Here is a 20,777-nt window from a genome sequence, read left to right as displayed (position 1 = left end):
AGATGGCGTATTTGCCATGTTAAGCTAAGCACTTACCAGTATCAACACTATTGGCACTCAATCTAGCGATGCGTCGTTTGCTCCGGTGAACAGGAAAATCCACAGTTCGTTCTGGAGAGATCTTCTGGTCTTCTGATGCCCGTGCTACAGAGCCTGCGCAAACGACAACACAATTCAGCTATTGAGCTATAGTATTATATCGCCAATTGGTCGGAGGAAACTATTTTCTCAGGTAAAAATGCACCACAATTTGCCCTTGTTAGCAAGGTTTTATAAAAAACTAAATAGACTGCTACAAGTTGTGATAGGAAATGTACAAGATAACTCGGGCCTGTCTCTGATTTCAATACACGCCCAACCAAACTAGAGTAATAAGATGCCTACACTTTGGAACCTTCTACAGTTGTAGGGATAGAAGCATTCAGAAACCGAAAAAGAGTAAATGGTAGCTCAAAGCTAAGTGTATTCATGTTTTTGTTATAGATCTTAAATTATAGGGAATGTCAAGGGAAGATAATTCATGTTTTTTGTTATAAATCTCAGAGTAAACAGCAGTAAATGTTAGTAGACAGCTATGCGATTACCAGATCTAATATTTATCACCATGGCTACTTTCATTTTACCATTTAATGTACGAATCTGTTGATTAGCCTGTGACAATACAATCTATCATTATATCTTTTAGTACAAACAAAGCATGGACTCAATTCAAGTCCTTTTAAAATGGTAAACTCTCAAGTATGGGTACCAATGTGACGCTAAAGGTCTGCTATCATAATAATGTGCATATTTGATCAGTTCAACATCATGTATAACATCTAATGCTAGCCAAAGTCATTTATGGTCACACTCAATCAAGCACTGGGATTAGGATTGTTTCCTTGAGATTCTCAGTCAATGATAAGTTGATGAGCAGGAATGTGTTTATCATCCAAACTACCCTAGTTATTCCCTGTATATATTCAGACTTGAAGCTTCCAAAGTGGCTTCACTAAAATAGTGCTTTGTCACTCGCTATTACTTTTATATACTTGTTAAATCTTCCGTTTTGTGTGGAACTCATCAAAGGTTAATTGACAGCTCACAGAATTATTGCGATGTTGGTAGTGAATAACATTATAAATTTTATAAATTAATGTTTTAATAATGCTTTTGCGTAATTTAGAGTAAATATTACAATTTAACAACATTTTCAAGTAAAAATAATGGGCAAAAAAAATCACATTTGGAAAAGATTGACCAGAAGCAGCCAATACCCTATATAATTATAACAATATCCCCCAGTTTTGGAACTAAAATTTCTAAAAGTTGTCCAAACAAAAATCCTTATTCATAGAAGTGATATATTTTTTTAATATAACTTTTAAGAATGTCAAAATTTTATGAACAACTTTATAAATTTTTAGAGCGAGCAGATTGAAATAATTTTATATTCACCACTCAAAAGGCAAACAAGGAACGTACAATAATGAAAACATGCAATTATGAATCATACAAAAATGTTCTGCTGTTCTGAAATGAAATAGTTCACTATTTTGATGCAGAGTAAATAAACAAAGGCATATGGAAGTTTATATGTGATATATTTATATCATTCTTCAGGTTTAGATATTCTGATGCTACAAAAATAGCCTTAATAATCTGGAGTGTGATATAATAATGTAGAATAATTGATAATGAGAAATGGGTGCTTTCATCACAGCTGAGAGCTCTCTCTCTCCCCTCTCTCTCGTTTCGTCTCGACAACTAGTTTTAAAACAACCAATCACGGTTTCTTGTTATTAACCCAACTTGACAAGGCCCTTTCAAGTTCATTAAGTCTATTGTAACAGACAGTAATTAGTATGATTATTGTTACTACACTGCTACTAGTGTGCAACCACAAACTCTTCTTCGCATATCAACCATGTAAGGCGCAGACAGCCTCTCACCGATATATTACATATACACGCAGCGGTGAGAGGACCTTAAAAGGAAACATAATAGCTGAAGGATGTGAACAACAAATTTAAACTGATTGCTGTATGACATCACCCCTAAATGATGTATTTATTTGAAAGTTCAAATGCTGTTGTTGGTCAACTTGCACCGATACTAGAATGACACAGAGTTATGACTGACCTCTGAGAGTCCTACGTTTACTCCTGGTCGTCGGAGCTGCCGCTGAATCTTCAATGTCCATAGAGACTGATTGAAGGTCTGTCGGCAGCGAGTGCTTCAAGCTAGACTTTCTCTTTGTGTCTGCTGACTCATTCACTACAAGCAAAAACGACTCCACTTAGCTTTGGCGGACAACCCTGCATAAGATGAGCACCAACAGACTCTGATCAAATATAAAAAGCACAAACGTAGCTATAAAAAGAATAACAGCCGACAGCCTGCTAAATTTGAGAGGACTACAGGAGTCATCCTTCCTCTGTACTTGTAGGCTTAAAGGTTGACTTGCAACAAAATTCACATTACAGTTATTTGGTATCAAAAGATTCACTATTTCTTACTCTACTGTGTTGTAGGTGCAAAATATGCTGAAATGTGATTAAAAGCTCTTAAAAGCTCAAAAACGAACAGTTAATCGCAGCCACACGAGAGCGCCGTAATTCGGATTATCTTTCTAAAACGGCTCAAATGTGACGTAGTTGTGGGAGATCGTTTCTCTTTACACTTTCATGCAACCTTATTCGTCGAAATATTTTCACAAATATACTTCACACATTCAATAAAACCATGTCTATTGTTCTTACGCGTCTATTTTATCGTCAGTGTAATGCTGTCACTTTTAGCACTGATATCTTATAACTTACCGTAAAAATTCATTTAATTTTTTAGCCTTACCTCGAAAGAGTACGTATTGTTGTCTGATAATCAAGACGAGCCTGTTGGTCACCTGCGATAATCGAAAAGTGCTGCAACAATTATTTGCGAAGTATTGGGTCACATGATCAGATTACGACTTGACGATTAGATCAAGCCGAAACAAAACTGTAAAGTAGCGAGCATCTATATTTGATACGGGGTCTTCGGTAAAACTTAAAGTGTTTGTCATAAACTAGTGCTACGATAAGTTTTATATTGAGCTTTTTATTGGGCTTTCATTTTACGTGAGAACATCACGTGGCAAGACAATAACCAAACTGTAATGACTACGTCAGAGAAATAAAGAGATTCCAATCTACGGCGGCTTTTCGTTTTTGAGCTTTTAAGAGCTTGTAATCACATATCCACATATTTGGCACCTACAACACAACAGAGTAACATGTGGTGAATCTTTTAATACCAAATAACTGTAATGAGGATTTGGTTGCAAGGCAACCTTTAAGCTAAGTAAAAAAAATGATCGGACATAAAGTGAAGGAGCGGTTTTTTGCATTTACCTTTGAGTACAGTTTTCAGCTATTTTTTCATTAAAAAATAGCTTTCCTATTCACAGTAATTCCTAATGAATGAATGCAAAAGTAAAATAAAAACAAGAGCTTGATCTAGCGACTATACAAGTAACCCGCTGCCTTCACACTCAGCTGTGTTTAACCAACCATCACAATGACTCTACTGCAGTTTCAATCGCACGTGAGAAGGTGATCAACTGATATGAATATTTTAGGAAACCTAAAAACCGTGTGAGACTAACAATTTAAAGACAGAAGTTTAAAGTAAAACAGTAAAACATAGTAAAATGTTTATACAAATTTTCCATCAGTAAAACAGTCCAAACGGAATCTGAAATATTACACACACGTATATTTGACTCTAGACCTCATTCATGTATAATTGTGGAAGTCATCTGGGCAAGCGTTTCAGGAAGATCAGGAAGATTAGAGGCAAATGAAAAATTTTTCAATTTGGGACTAGTTTGTAGTTGTAAACCGCAGGTAGAAATGTGTGGGTGAGATCGATAATTCAATTTGATCGATTGCTACCATTTGTTTCTTGGACTATCAATAATGTCTAGGTCCCTCCCGCCATGACTTTCATACTCAAGTCCCAAGAAAAGGAAAATAGATAATAACCAACTTCACAACCAGAGCTGTATAACATGGTTAGACCTGGTGAGGGTTGTTATTGTTTTTGGTTGGTAATAAAATTCATCACTACAATAATTATTATTCGATTTTATGACTTCACCTATCAGACTTTTATCCTCACCAGTTACAAATTTGGTGACTAAACTGATATCATCATCTTCTTCATTTGTCTTTTCCAAAAAACTTATCTTAATTTGCTTGCCATGCTGCTCATTCAGTATTAGCTATAACGAGTTTACCAGAAATTTCCCAATGAGCCCAACCACACACGAAAATCACCTGCATTTCTAATATGACGATTTTATTGTGGATATCAATGAACAAAGCTATTTAATTTCGCGTTTCCGCTCGTTCGTTATGATAGTTTAGCGCATGAAATATCCGCGAGGGGATGACTCCGCGAAAATTAGATGACGCGAATACATAAGTGTCCTAGGGTATATCATTCTTCGGGTTTAGATATTCTGATGCTACGATAGTAGCCTTAATAATCTGGAGTGTGATATAATAATGTAGAATAATTAATAATGAAAAATGGGTGCTTTCATCACAGCTGAGAGCTCTCTCCCCCCTCTCTCTCTCTCTCTCTCTCTCTCTCTCTCGTTTCGTCTCCACAACTAGTTTTTTGTTTTACTAACATTAAATCTAAATCATGCCAAGAAATAAAATCTCACGATTACACCGTTACACATTAATGTGATTTTAAAATGCTGTCAATGAACCTTGAAATATACTTCAAACATTACAAGAATATTTGCTTTTTTGTCTGTAATCAGCGTTTTATCACCTCAGAATTCAGGGAATACATCTATTAAGATAAAGTTAGCCCCAAATACCGGTGATACTAGCACTGCGCTTATGCTGAGTACATATGACAGGAATGCACGCATCATATGAGCAAAACTGATAGATAAACACATGGAAAGGAAAAGAGATAAAAAGAAGAACTTGAAAGACCGATTCTCCAGGGCAGCAATGGGCATGTTAGCTAGTATTATTATAGACTTCTTATTTAAAACAACCGATTATTACAGACTTCTTATTTAAAACAACCAATCACGGTTTCTTGTTATTAACCCAACTTGACAAGGCCCTTTCAAGTCCATTAAGTCTATTGTAACAGACAGTAATTAGTATGATTATTGTTACTACACTGCTACCAGTGTGCAACCACAAAGTCTTCGCATATCAACCATGTAAGGCGCAGACAGCCTCTCACCGATATATTACATATACACGCAGCGGTGAGAGGACCTTAAAAGGAAACATAATAGCTGAAGGATGTGAACAACAAATTTAAACTGATTGCTGTATGACATCACCCCTAAATGATGTATTTATTTGAAAGTTCAAATGCCGTTGTTGATCAACTTGCACCGATACTAGAATGACACAGAGTTATGACTGACCTCTGAGAGTCCTACGTTTACTCCTGGTCGTCGGAGCTGCCTCTAAATCCTCAATGTCCATAGAGACTGATTGAAGGTCTGTCTGCAGCGAGTGCTTCAAGCTAGACTTCCTCTTTGTGTCTGCTGACTCATTCACTACAATTAAAAACAACTCCACTCAGCTTTGGCGGACACCCATGCAGAAGATGAGCACCAACAGACTCTGATCAAATATAAACAGCACAAACGTAGCTATAAAAAGAATAACAGCCGACAGCCTGCTAAATAATTGAAATATTTCAAAGTTTTGAGAGGGCTAAAGGAGTCATCCTTCCTCTGTACTTGTAGACTTAAGCTAAGTAAAAAAATAATTGGACATAATGTGAAGGAGCGGTTTCTTGCATTTACCTTTGAGTACAGTTTTCAGCTATTTTCTATTGCAGTCGCGAAATGTGTTGATGCGTATTCGTTGAAGTTATCTAAAAACTTTCGCACCATTTAGTGCTATAAAGAAGGTAATAAGAAAATAGAGAGATGAATTTTTATTTAGATATGCATAAACCTTGAAGGCATTGTGACTTGTCTACAAATGGTTGTTACTGTAGATATGACTGTAGATATGTAAGTTATGATAGCTTGATCGCAAGCACCAATCTCATACATAAAAACAAATACAGATTCTAAATCGACCAACGAGCTACCACCATTGACGCTGAAGCAATTTTATTCAATCCCATAATTGACCTGTAATAGATATAATGAACAGACAGATGACAGTAATTCCTAATGAATGCAAAAAGGTAGAATAAAAACAAGAACTTGATCTAGCGACTATACAAGTAACCCGCTGCCTTCACACTCAGCTGTGTTTAACCAACCATCACAATGACTCTGCCGCAGTTGTAATTGCGCGTGAAAAGGTGCGTTGTGGTGATCAATTGATATGAATATTTTATTAAACCTAAAAACCGTGTGAGACTTACAATTTAAAGACAGAAGTTTAAAGTAAAACAGTAAAACATAGTAAAATGTTTATACAAGTTTTCCATCAGTAAAACAGTCCAAATGGAATCTGAAATATTACACACACGTATATTTGACTCTAGATCTCATTCATGTATAATTGTGGAAGTCATCTGGGCAAGCGTTTCAGGAAGATCAGGAAGATAAGAGGCAAATGGCCATACATTTTATGAAGAACATCATCACACCATTGTGTAATGACAAGAACTGAGAACACCAGCATGACATAAGTGGACACATATCAGCCGTTTCGCTTAAGTTTTATTCTCTAAGCAAAGTATATATCATGCACTTTCATTACCTAAAATCTGTGGCTACTATATATTTTTAGATACACTGGGTGGCTTGCAAAGCATTTAATTATTTTTATCTTTGCAATATTTGTCACAAGCTATGAGGTAATAATAACAGGCTCACATCACAACGGAGGAAAGCAATATGATTAAACTTGTTCGTCCATCTTTCACAACACCATCTACAGCACCCTGAGTAGCTGACCAACACTGCATGAGAGAAAGCTACACTGGGGACACAGGAGACACATAATTCTTCTAAGGTCAGCTCTTAATGAACGCTGACTGAAAAAAACTGAGCAAAAAGAGACTATCAAAACCTCTCGATACACGAATACTTTGAATGAAGGGAAAATTCACAGCTATGATATAACATACAAAGCGTATAGCATATGAAGTACATGACAAACATAGCATATGAAATTCGTAGGATATGACACATGATGCGAGCCTCATATGATGTATACGGTGCCTCGTGTATAGCATTTTGGCTTGAAACGGTAAGAAAAATATTCAAGCCAATGATGTTTCGAACATTTTTCAGTAAACCAATGGGCATAAACCTAGGAGTATGAACCGAGGCCTAGTCTGGATCAGCGAGTGTCTGACACTCCTCTAGAATATTCCAGACACTCCTCTAGAATATTCCAAACCCGCTTCTAGAACATTCCAGACACTCCTCTAGAATATTCTAGACACTACTTATGAATATTATAGACACTTATCTAGAATATTCCAGACACTACAGTTTATGGTCAGATCTAAAAAAGATAACGATTTGTGAGTTTCTAGACCGCAGTTCCTAACTCGGTTTGAAAACTGTGTAGCTGTGTTGGCGATTATATGTAATCAGTAGTACCATGGACGTAAGAAAATAGTTTTGTATAGCTTTTAAAAGAAACCTTTGACATCAGTGTTAAACGTCCTGCTCTAGCGGGCAATATTTGTTTCTTTTTTTGCATTTCTAAAGCGCGCGGCATCGTGGGGCCAGCATCGTGCTGCATGCCTGCAGTCAAAACTCTTCTTGAAAATTAAGAATGATTACTGGCATTAAAGAATGGTTACTGGTGTTTTGCTGGTGCTGGAAATGCCTAGATTTACTCTAGATACTAGAAATATAAGGTATATATATAAAAGAGTGATAAAAACATACATTGAAAAATACCAAAAAGGTTTACTGTTCTTAATAAAATGTTACGCTGCTAAAAATAGATCCTAGACAGATGTTTTATAAGCAGCTATGTTCTTGATGACGGTTTGTGTTGCAACAGTGTCTTCTAGTGCAGTCTGTTAAATTTCTAATTGTAATTTTCTTTAGAAATATTGGACCAAGTTTTAGATTTTATTTTACTGATTTTAGGTGGTAGATGTTGGCATAAAACTGGCGATTTCCAAGTCGAATTCAACAATCAAGGTATGTCTTTCTGAGGTTGTGATCTAAAGTTGATGTGACGTGATGCTGTCAAAATATCTCTATTTCATTTAATCCGCGGTAAAAGTTCATCATTGGATTAATTGTATCATAATTTTTGCTACATCAGCAAAATATATATTTTATAAACTTATTATGCAACGCTTAACAGAGCAAAAAAGATTTTGCCATATTGTATTATTCGTTAACTTTTTTTATCTTTATCAAATGTTTATTTTCAGTTTCATGCTCTACTAATCCATGATAGTCTTACTAACGCATTGGACCAGCCTGCTGACATTATTGTAGTACCAAGACATGATTCTGAGCGAAGTCACTACTCCCTAATGGTTAGTATTCTTATGCTGCACATTTATAATAAAAGAATATGTCAAGATATTAATTTTGAGAACAATTAGTGTTGCATGGCTGTGAATAGTTGTTATAATTGCTTTAAAAATTTAAAACAGCACATCTTTTATATAGCGTGGAACTTGAATAAGATAACTGTTTTGTAGGCACGGAAATACTTGCTCTGCGTGTATCTACAACATGCAACTTGCATTAGCTTGCATAGCTTTATATACAAGTTGTATATGGTACTCTGTTTGCAGCTGGTAGATAGGAAACTTCGAAAAATTCATTCAATGGACTCTCTTTCTTACAAAGGACAACAGACCATTGAAAAAAGGTGAGCATGAAATTCTTCACTAGGTTTGTCGGTAAATCTTACAAAAAGCAACAGTTATTGCCTTTGCATTCTAGCATAAATGGTTTAATCCAAAAGCTCACTGTTAGCAACAATATTTGCAGGAAGCTTGTTTCTGTTGATGAGCGGTTTGCTGATTATGCTGTGACAGATAGTGAGATGGCGGCTATGCAACAGAAAGATTGTGTAAGCTGTGGACTGTATGTTACCAAGGTGAAGCTGTGGACTGTATGTTATCAAGGTGAGTGACACTCTCATTCGTAGAGGTCTCAAGACTTCAACAATTATCAGTAGGAAACGTCTGGTTGGATTATTTATCTACACATTAACTCTTACTAAGGAACCTAGCCCTATTCTGTCAATTTTCACTGTTAACCACAATGTTTTTTCACCAAAATTAGTGTGATTCCTTGTAGGGGGTTATGCAATAATCTTGAACTTTCTAGATATTCGGCACATTGTTGTTGTTGTAAACTTATTAAAGAATAATTCTAAGAATCTCCATTTTTGTAATATTATTAATATTTTCAGCATGCGCAACGATATGTTGAATCGTTTGAGCTAGAAAATAGAAAAGATGGTGATATGTCTTTAAATCCTTCCACATACCGTAAAGAATTATTGGCAAGTATAAAGGTATGTGAAACAATAACTATGCCCAGCAGATTTAGCACATCTGTATATCTTGCATGTAAATAGATGTTAAGATACTTCCTCACTTATTTGGTTTAATTTTCTCAACCTGAACTAACAACTTTTTAACATTTTTGCATTGAATTTCATTTTTAACCAGTTGTCTTTATTTATGTTAGGAAGATGGTCGAGCATTGGCGGATATCAAGCTTTCTATTGAAGCAGCTAGGTTGAAGATGTAAGTCACATACATGCTAACAAGTTTTATATTTGTATCATAATAATACATAAAAATTATTTTACTGTGTTCACCAATCTAGAGCATGAGAATACTATTCTGGTATCTTTAAATAGTATAGTGTTGGTATCTACGGACATTACCTGCTTTATATATATCTAATGCATGTTCTTAACCCTTTGGCTACGGCGCGCTTACGGCCGAGAAAACACCAGCGTACGGAGGCAATTACTAGGGCGATTTGAGCCTTCGGCATGACTGCATAAAAACTGCAGTAACTTACATCACAATTCTGATAGTTACATAAATTAATATGCATAGGAAAGCTGAGAAATTTTTCTACAAGCTAATATTTTTTCTATGCAGATAGCTTGCAAATGCTTTCCAGCAAAAGTCTCAATTTGTTGAAGCTATTAATTTTTTTATACACCATTTTCAAATGTATTTTCCTAATTGATAAAGGTAATTGGCAATGTTGTATAAATAATACATGCACGGATTCATAGGTTCTCAACAATTTGCAAAAAAATTGGTCGTCAAAGAGCATTGAAAGTGGAGTTATGAGCTCCGATGCATTGTGGGAGCACCACTCGAAATTCTCAGTGCATTACCCAAAAGACCAGCGAAAAATGGAGGCCTGACAATGTCGCCTAAACTTCGCTATAACTTACATGAAAATTGGAATAGAGCTATAAATGAATATGCATTTGAAAGCTTAGAAATTTCTCAACAGGCAGCCATTTATTCCCTGTAAATCGTCCCTGCAAAGTTATTCGTCTGTAAATAATTCTATCAACATTGTGATGTGTCAATGTTGCCACCTTTCTATTATAAAACATCGATAACAAATACATTTTTGGAGGCAATAACTCTGTGAAAATGGTTTATGATAAGCATCTGTACGGTGTCATATGTTTGCAAGGGTTTGCAAAGAAACTGGTTGACCAAGTCGTCCTTTCCAAGCCAGCAAGCTTTCATCTATAGATATGAATTTACCAGGCAGCGAAATAGAATATAACCGGTCGCATATCATGGCAAAAAGATCTTCTAACTTGAAAAATCTATTGCTAGCAGGCTGTTCAAAATTGTCAGCAAAATGCACAGTAGAAAGTAAACTTGCTTCTATTTTTAATTTTATTAAAAATCAGCGTAGATAATAAAGGATTGTGGACCAGTAAGACAACAGAGTAGGCTTTTTGAAAGTACTTATATGCAAAACTAAATAAATAACTCGCCAAATATCTTTACCATCAACAGGCTCCGAAGCATCGCAATGTTTTTGGAGGCTATATTTATTCGTTGTTAAATATAACATTTATAATGGCCGATGTTATAAAAAGCTTTAAATATTAAAAATACTTATCTGTTTAAAAATTCGAACTTACTCCTGCCAAGCTGTCAGCAAAATGTAATTTTTTTTGTTTTAAGTCAGCTCCTCTTTGAAATCCGTAAACACTCCCGGTTTCATCGCCGGCCGTTTCACTCTCACGTTCGCAATCCAATTCACCCTGTTGATCTTATTTTTCACTTTCATCGTCTACCCCACATTATTCCGACCTGATATCCTTTTCTTCATTTCCAAACCAGTCGATGTCTTCCTCTAAACAAACTTTTTTAGCAGAGCTTGAACAACCGCGTGCGTTCATGATGAATAGATTTCCATAAAAGATCACATCTTTGCAAAGTGTATTGCTTGCACATGCGTATTAGGTATTATTTATAACCTCAAAACAGTTTTACAAAGCCAACGGAAATTGATCAAATTACTCATTTTAATGCTGTTTTTTTAATAAATAATATATTTTAAAAAAGGTCTATCGAAGGCCGAATTATTTCGAGAACCGTACGCTGAGACAATGCTCGTATTCCGGTCTTTTACGGATTTTGTAAGCAAAGGGTTAACTAGATCAAAACTTTGTGGAGTAGTCTGTAACGTTTTCTATTTATTTGTGTAATAGCCAAGGAAGAATCCACCAGAGAAGGAGCAGTGAAGTGTTTCACGACAACAGAAGATCATGAAGCTACCAACTGGAATGGCAAGGAGCTTACAGAAAGCCCTGTGGAATTTCCTGCTGTCTCACTAGATGCTCAGCTTATGTATTATAAAATCAAGTACCTGAAGCGCTATAAAACACACCATACTAGTTATGGTGTATTTAATGTAGTTCCAGCCAAAGATTACAAACATTGTCGACAGGAGCATATATCTGGAACGTATTATGGTATTCAGATGGTAAATGAGACCATTTTATATTATCTTAAAGAGAGTAACTCTGACTATCAGGTCATTAGTCGGCAACTTATTAGACTGAGTCCAGCTGTGCTAGAAGCTTACGAGTCATAGTGTAAGAAGTTGACTCCAGAAGATGACAATAGTAGGCCATCTCCAGCATATAATGGTATGGAGAAATCCATTACGCATAGCTAAACATATGTTTTCCTGTTACGCTTTCCAATGTACACATGTATGCGAATAAAGGGCATATCTTCAATATGTTTTAAAACAAAATTTTATTGTTTGTTCACACCAGACTATTATTGTGTATTACCTGTTATTTGATGCCCTGATTCAGTAGTAACTACTGTTTTATTAACTTTTATGTTGCATACATTTATATAGTTTAGCCATCCTGTATTTCTAGTCAGTTTGTTTGCATTAGTGGAATATGCATCAAGGCAGTGTGTACTCAGCTGTATTCAGTGTGTACTTTTTCTTTATACAATTTTGCAACTTGGTGTATTCAAATTTTTCAATGGTTTTTCTATTTGGTACATATTATATTTCGTTGAGACATGTGATGTAAACCTAAATAATATATAACTTTTACATACCACATACAATGATAATACCTTCTCATAACTCTAAGCTTGAGTTTGTATGAAGTCATAAAACTTTTATGTTGCCAGGCTAATACTTACTGTTCAAGTCCACGAAGTTGAAATAAGATAACTGTTTTGTAGCTAGCCTAAAATTTGCTGAAAAGTCAGGTTCCAATATGTATTTAATAAAAATATAACTGTTTTGTAGCTGGGCTAATAATTGCTGAAAAGTCAGGTTCCAATATGTATTTAATAGAAATATAACTGTTTTGTAGCTAGGCTTATAATTGCTGAAAAGTCAGGTTCTAATCTGTATTGTAATTAGAAGAAAAAGTATAACTGTTTTGTGGGCAAGCCAAAACCTGCTGTAGTCATATAAAATAACCGCTTTGCAATGTAGTACATACGTAATAGTTTGTCATAATATTATCAATGTACAAGCTCTATTCAAGAGTATACTAAAAACCATTTACAACAACGGCCTACTACAACTGCGCTGTACAACTAGCATTTGTAGTTTCGTAGAAACGACCTTGTCAACGTGCAGTTATATTGTAGGCGCCAAAATTTATTTCTGTGTACATTCCGCAACCGAGTTAGGAATTGCAGCTAGAAACTCACAAATCGTTATCTTTTTTAGATCTGACCACAGTTTATAGTCTTATGCTAAAAACTTTAAACTAGGTGGTTACTGAATTTGTGCACTTCTGTTGGTGATATGCAAAGCAATGACTAATATATAGCGTACAATTTCCAGAACAAGAGTCAACATTGAGAAGATACTTCCAAACTATGTCACTTACCAATAGATAACCTGTTATCTGTGTCAGCAGTGTCGGCGTGGCTGAGATAATCATCGGGAACTGCAGCAGCCACTGGGTTGCTAGCGGGTGTCAAAAGTGACCTATGCATGTAAGAATAGACACAACATTAACGCTAACTTATTGTCCTCTCTTTATTTGTGAGCAGTTTACTCCAAACTGTGTTGGCCTGATCAACGAAGGGGAAACAAGATAAGAGTAAAAGTAAGGTTAACACTATGAAACCTGGGCCCGAGGTAATTGGGAAAATTGTTTTCCTACTTAATCCTACGCCTGAGTGAACTGGGATGCATAGTTTTGTTTTTCCACATTTTCTGTTTACGTGAGATTACGAAATGTTGGTCGCGTTGTCCGTTATCTGTTCTTAGTTGAATTTTCAAGTTTCAAGTCAATTGGACCGATAGTTTTTGAGATATCGATGAAATCCTGAGGGTACAGTGCACCCTCGGGATACGATTACCCTGTGATACAATTTTTTCACTTAATGAAGTGGAACGTGATGATTTTTTCCCCTCACCATACGAATCTTACTTCACCATATGAATTGAACAAAACTTTCACCCGAGTTCAAATTTGGCAGTTGGTAAGCTTAAGTATGTCGAAATAACCAAGATGCTGATATTCTGTCCGCTGAAAACTTTCTCAAGACGCCTGAAAGGGATACGATGATCGATTTCTCTCAGTTCGGCATTCCTTGTGTAAAAAGTGGTACGTAATATTCCCTTCAAAACTAGTTGCATAGTTGGAGCTGCGATCCATTTGAACAGAGGGTTAGAGACCAGACAGCTTCCCTTAATCTTCTAACAAAAGCCCACTTCATTACGAAAGCAGCATCGTTTGGGTTTTTATGCTGAATTAGGTTGAAAAAGGTTTTAATGAGGTTGGCTAAAATTATAGTGAAAACGAAGCCAGAAACTGATAAGTGATAAAATTTTAGTGTTAAAAAGTTGAAATTCAGTAAAATAGCTAAAAATACAGACTAAAACTTAGCTTTAAGTGTGTGTTTAATAAGCTTAACTCATTTAAGGTGAATAAAAAGTTGATGTTAAATGTCTGTCTGTCTTGAAGGTAAGAACTCTCTACGGTACGTACTGCACATACCACATTGTAACGTTACATTTTAATGCAAATCATAACCAATAAATACACTAAAGTTACTGTAGGTAACTATATTTAACAAGGTTAACATACTATTTTGTTACTAATTTTTAATATGTACAGTAGTGGTATAAAATTTTGATGATTTTCATCAGGGGATGCTTGCATTATATAATTACTATGGTTTCTATACCCCTATATGTAATCACCATACGATACCAACCCTGTAACAGAATAAAATCGTATCACAAGGATGCACTGTACTTCTAACCGATCGAGAAATGAAAATGGCTGCCGACCGAACATTAGTTTCTAATGACACCCTTATTGACCTTATTTAGTAACATAATCCAAAATAGACAAAGCTAGAAAGCTTCTCTTCAGCAACAAGAGCTTTATGATAGAACTATTTGTTTTTCTATTCATAAGAAATATAAATACTGTATTAGACTCAGTGTACTGCAATCATTATGCTTTTTAGGTTATCTCTACAACATCACTTCTTTAAAAGAGTATAAAAAACTATTTGATTATATAAAAGTAAACGGAAAAAATTCAAAAATTTAAATATGATATACAGATCAAAGGAATTGAGCTATTCTAACCGCTTTCACAGTTGATGGAGTGTTGTTAGATACGGTCTAAGATCAGGGACCTGCTTCTATATAACAGATTACGCTTCAGAGTGTTGATAGAGGTTTGACATGAGAATTATAAAAACTTTATACAGAACAGTCAAAGCTCGATATACTGTATAACATTAATCTGTCTTGATATTTGCTTCGTATGTTAAAACCCTCATATGTTGGAGCAAACATTCTTATGAAAATACATCGTGCTTCATGCAACAAATACCAGACATTAATTAAGTACATTATAATCTATTTATCTTAAATTATTAAGAAAGCTTAAGGTAAAAACCGAAATTGAATGTAAGAAGTGAAATAAATAAAGTAATAATATAGATAAAAAGTTTTTTATTTGACCAGTCAGAGGAAATGGGGCTAACCTGTGTGATACATGAGGTAGAAAACACATAGGTAAAGACCGCGAACAGAGCCACAGAGCTAGTGACTTAGCTCTGTAGCTACTCAGACTGTGAACTAGCAACACAACTTATACACATGTTTTGATTTTCCTATCTGATTTATATTAGTATTTACTTTAGTATATAAATACTAATACTAAATATATACTAATACTATAGTATTAGTATATATTATTATTATTCTAGTTTATGAGACATCAAAGCTTTTCCGTCATTGATTCATACTATTCTCTGCCTTAACATTCTGGCTATTCATGAATTCGTTTTCATCGATTTGAACTCCAAATACTTCTATCCTAAGATACTGATATTTGAAAGAATAGACTGAGTTTGAATATATTCAAATTCTATTAAATAATTAATATTATTCTGTAGCCAATTTTTGCTTACGCTAGTCCTACTCCTAGGCAAAACTTCCATCATCCCGAAATGTCAAGCTACAGGAGAGCCCCTAGTCCAGGGGTCGGCAACCTGCGGCTCCAGAGCCGCATGCGGCTCCGGAGCCGCATGCGGCTCCGGAGCCGCATGCGGCTCTTTCATCCCCTCGCTTTCATCCCCTGACTTTGGATTTTTTCCTTTTTCACCATATGCCAAGTAATTCATAAAACTATAGAAGTTTTATCTCTAAATTTTGTAAGATAATCTTTAAAAATGTAATTATGGTGATAAATCATAAAAGTACAGAAAAACGTACTACTGGATTCGCGCAGAGGGCCAGATCGCTGCGAGATACCTTATAATATTCTGTCAACAAACGGGGTTAAACACTTATAAATCTAGTAAGGCTGGCCAGCCACTTAGGACCGCAATATCGTCAACAACACTACTGACAAACAACAACACTAATACAGGTAGTACACCTTATAATAATTTATGCGCCAATAAAATGGCCAAAACTTTTTTTTTTTGCAAAAGTGTAATTTTGTTTTCTCGGCAGTTAAATCATTATGCATGTCACACCATTTTGTTTTATGATGAAAACATGGTATAAAAGCATTAAAATCTAAACAAAAATATTACATTTAGTATTTACTTATTTTTAATTAAAAATATCAAAGGGGGTTTGTGGCTCCCACTGCGTTCTTTCCCGCGGAAAACAGGTCCAAATGGCTCTTTGAGTGGAAAAGGTTGCTGACCCCTGCCAAATGTCCAACTACTGGAGAGCCCCTAGTCCTTCGAATCTGCTATATAAACCTGAAGGCTTTTAATTAGTTTTGAAACAAAAACACTCGAACTGTACGCTGTGACTTGAGTGAACACAGACTCATGAATTACGATGTTAATACCGATTGCTCAACAAGCAGCAAATATCTATATTTATGTGTTCAGTACACTGATAGTAAATAGCACATGAGAAGACCGGTTCATCGTCATGTTCAACAAGTGTGTTATATGTTACTGTAATAATCTGCCTACCCTAGTTTGGACATAAAATTGACAAAAGGTTGACCGTGAAGGAGCGAGTTGCGAGTTTGAATGTGTGAGCTAAATTTTTAACTTGTCCTTCAAGCCTTTCACATCGATTCATTTCCATTTATCATTAAGCAAAGCATTGTTCAAGAAATATTACAGTATTGAAACTAGAGACTAGTATGTCAGCCGGTGCCCACTCACCTCAGCCTCTGAGATTTGTACATAGCGAAATTATCCGGAGTGCACAGCTGAGTTAGTTCAAGAGTGTCCTTGACTATCTCATCAATATTTTTAACAGGCTGGTGATCACAAAGGACTATCGCCTCATGGAGTTCATCTCCTGCCAGATGCAGCATTTTGGCTGCATTCTCCAGTTTTCTCCGAAACTGCTCCAACCGTAGCTATAAATAGAAATAGGATTACAATCAGTTGAACTAAAAAATGATAACGCATAAATGGAACAGTTAAAGATGTGGTTGCGTCAAAAAATTCAATTTAATGAAATTAAGACCCATAAAACGCTAAAACATCAGCTACAATTTGATGCCATTTTTGTTTTTGTAGACCAACCCTGTCCAGAGATATATGCGTTTGAATGAGGCCATCTTTTAAAAAGCTCACATTCCAGCGGGTGCTTGTTTCGTGACGTCACAAGCAAGGTATCTGAAACGAAACCACGAGCGATAAATATGAGGTCGCTTCGTTAGCCAATCATGAGCGCGAAATTTTTATATAGGCCGTAATAAATTTTATCACTCGTAAAACGCGTTGTCTGTGATCTCGAAGAATCTCATCGTTAGAGAATTCTCATCCGTTACTGATTCAACGCGTTTCAACAATTACTAAGTTATACATAGTTTTGTATAGCGACTGCGACTCAGAGTTATTTGAGCAACCTTTAGTAAAAGATTGGAGTAGACAGCCTATGGCCAAAGCTGACAGGCGTCAGCAGCGTTTTGCTGCAGAGGAAAACAGAATGGAGGTAAATTAACATAGAGTCTTCTATACTTAAGTAAATGTAATATTTTTATAGTCATAAATACATATACTAATTAATAAAATGATAATTCTTTGCTATCTCCAATCATCGTTTCATAGCTTATCTGCCGTTTTACCTAGCTTTAATATTTTTTTCGAATTTTCTTTGGAAAATTAGAGTCATGATTACCAATTATTTTCACTCATAGGAAGATTTGCAATGATCAATCGATTGATCATTGCAAATCTTTAATTTCCAGAACCAAAGCTTCGAATCGTTGGCTTGCTTGTACCTTTATTAAATGTTTATTCGTTTCTAAAATTGCACTCGCAATCTATTTAACTCCCAATTTGGAAGCTGTCAATAGATACGCTTTAGAATGACATATCTATGAATGACATATATTTATTGCATTTGTTTTACTGATTACAGAATGTTTATGTCGTCCCACCAGCCGAAGAAGCTTTGTCAGTGTGGAAACTGCCATAAAGGGGAAAGAGAGACTTGAATGTGTGCTGCATAAGCCATGCTGTTTTGTTTGAGTTTGTCGCAGTAGATGAATTTGTCTTATTGTATCAGCTAATACTATGTGAGTGGCCACGACTTGATGAATATTTTTAATAAAAGCTTTACGCCGAGATGAAAATATTTTTGCTTGTAAAAATTATATAAAATAATATTGTTGAAGATAATGCAAAACATGATTTGCAGAATATTGTAGTGAATTGGATATGGTATATGGATGTCCGCAGAACTGGAGAATGTGAGTTCAAATCCAGTTCGCAGCAGACTTCTCATCCTTAAAACTCTATCCCTATCTATATTCTTTTCAAAGACGTGGCTTGCTTATTTCACTTCGGTAGTATTTGGTAAGGATACTACTAGTAAGAAACTAGTACGTAGACGGTGTAGGCAATGATATACAGCCCCGCCCTAAGGATAGGCCACAGACATAATGTGGGCGGGACTTATGGGAGGCTGTTTATCGTTAGTATGGGTAGCTGCAGAACTGTGCTGATACAAAGACCTCGTTCTACAATACATAGTTGACTTGACAGAACTACCGTAGACCGGTAGAATTGGTAGTCGCTACCCAAATGTTTACACAACATTTGGAGAAAGTGAGTAAAACAAATATTCAATTTTCGTTATTTGAGGCCTTTGAAACATTCATAATAATGCATCTGTAGCAGGATTTAAAATTTTATTCTAGCCAACATGAGCAAATACAAAATAAGATATATGCCAATAGAGCCGCGTAAGACTAGACTTTTATCGCAAATAGCCGATGTGAATACGAGAGATAGAGACAGGTTGCCTAACGCGTGACATCATTTTGGGCAAGTCTGGGCACGTTCCTGTGGCCTGAGCGTTTTTACGGCGATCAGATTTTTTCGGTTTTATTCTTCAAATATCTTGGCAATGCGATCGCGTAACACAACAAACAACATATCAACTGATAGAGAAAAAACATGCTTTCTTTTAATATCAACTTAAATTTGACGCAACCACATCTTTAAGTGAGCAGAGCAATCACATAGTGTTTTTAATTGAATTTGAATGTGTACACTCTTATATACTGTTGTTGATGTAGATTAAAATACGCTCTCAAATGAGAATGAAGGCACGAGTGAGTCGTTATTTCATAATGGCGACACCAACATTTTGGCCCACTAAAGACGACAGAAAAGATTGGCAGGTTGACCAATCAGGACAAATAGGGGTCGAGAGGTCAGTATAACAAGCTCTCATTAATCAGAAACGGTAAGCTGCTAATTTCTCCAAGCCAAAGAAATCTCTGGTGAAATCACAAAGCTGGTGAGATAGTCAATTTTGGTGATACGCGAGGAAAGAAAGCAGAGGTTACCAGCGATGAAGGAGTCTCGTACTAATATTATCACCTTCAACTGCTTGCTCATTATTATTATTCATGTGCTATTAATTGTGGACACTTTCTCTTTGTGAGTAGACACTTTCTCTTTGTGAGTAGACACTTTCTCCTTGTGAGTAGACACTTTCTCTTTGTGAGTAGACACTTTCTCTTTGTGAGTAGACACTTTCTCTTTGTGAGTAGGCACTTTCTCTTTGTGAGTAGACACTTTCTCTTTGTGAGTAGACACTTTCTCTTTGTGAGTAGACACTTTCTCTTTTTGAGTAGACACTTTCTCTTTGTGAGTAGACACTTTCTCTTGGTGAGTTGGCTAAATGCATTTCTATTTCATAAGCAAACTCCAAGTTACCTTTACCATAAATATTTTTTTATCGTTGTTAACAGTATTATAGTTAACATTAACACTGTAGCAGTTAACAGTAAGTTGTTAACAGTATTCAGATTGCACCTTAAACCAAATAGCCAACTATCATGATAAGAAGCAACTGTATGGCTATTGTCCACGCTGGTAAATAGTAGGTGTATCAATGTAAGCTGCAACTGCATCATGCAATATTAGATTACATTATATTATTATATTATATTGCAAGATACATGTTTGAATTCTTTGAAGCAAAAAACACAGAGGAAAAAAGTAAATTTTTTATTTAAAAAAAAACTGATAGCTTGCTCAGACGGAATGCTCATAAAAATTTTTGTGTTGTTGAAAAGTTTGTGATAAATGTCATAGAAACATCATATATGAAAAAGCAAAACAAAGGTTTAACAAACATAAACGTGTTTGATAATTGCAAAAACTGTGTCAATTATTAGCTCTTGTTTGGTCTGATGTGAAATTGTGCAGATCAGCCCTTATAGGGGTACGATAACTCCTTATAGGGATAATACGAGCTACTTTATTGCTTGTTATTCTTTCGTTATCCCCATTCTGTTCACAAGCAATATTTTTGAGCGTCCATATTAGTATTATATGCGCATGCTGCCCAGCTATTG

General features: G+C 35.6%; 1 protein-coding gene across 1 annotated transcript in view; it reads right to left on the bottom strand.

Moving 5' to 3' along the window:
- Positions 1-20,777, bottom strand: part of LOC137391120 (uncharacterized) — an 82,513-nt gene that overhangs the window by 57,473 nt on the left and 4,263 nt on the right. Inside the window, exons 5-9 of the mRNA XM_068077487.1 lie at positions 17,116-17,315; positions 13,338-13,438; positions 5,429-5,563; positions 2,122-2,256; positions 37-153 (exon numbers count right to left, since the gene is read on the bottom strand). Coding sequence (XP_067933588.1) covers positions 37-153; positions 2,122-2,256; positions 5,429-5,563; positions 13,338-13,438; positions 17,116-17,315 — 688 coding nt within the window. The remainder of the gene's footprint in view (positions 1-36; positions 154-2,121; positions 2,257-5,428; positions 5,564-13,337; positions 13,439-17,115; positions 17,316-20,777) is intronic.

Source organism: Watersipora subatra, chromosome 1, assembly GCF_963576615.1.
Source record: "Watersipora subatra chromosome 1, tzWatSuba1.1, whole genome shotgun sequence".
Classification (NCBI taxonomy): domain Eukaryota; kingdom Metazoa; phylum Bryozoa; class Gymnolaemata; order Cheilostomatida; family Watersiporidae; genus Watersipora; species Watersipora subatra.
This window is presented reverse-complemented; position numbering and strand designations above follow the sequence as displayed.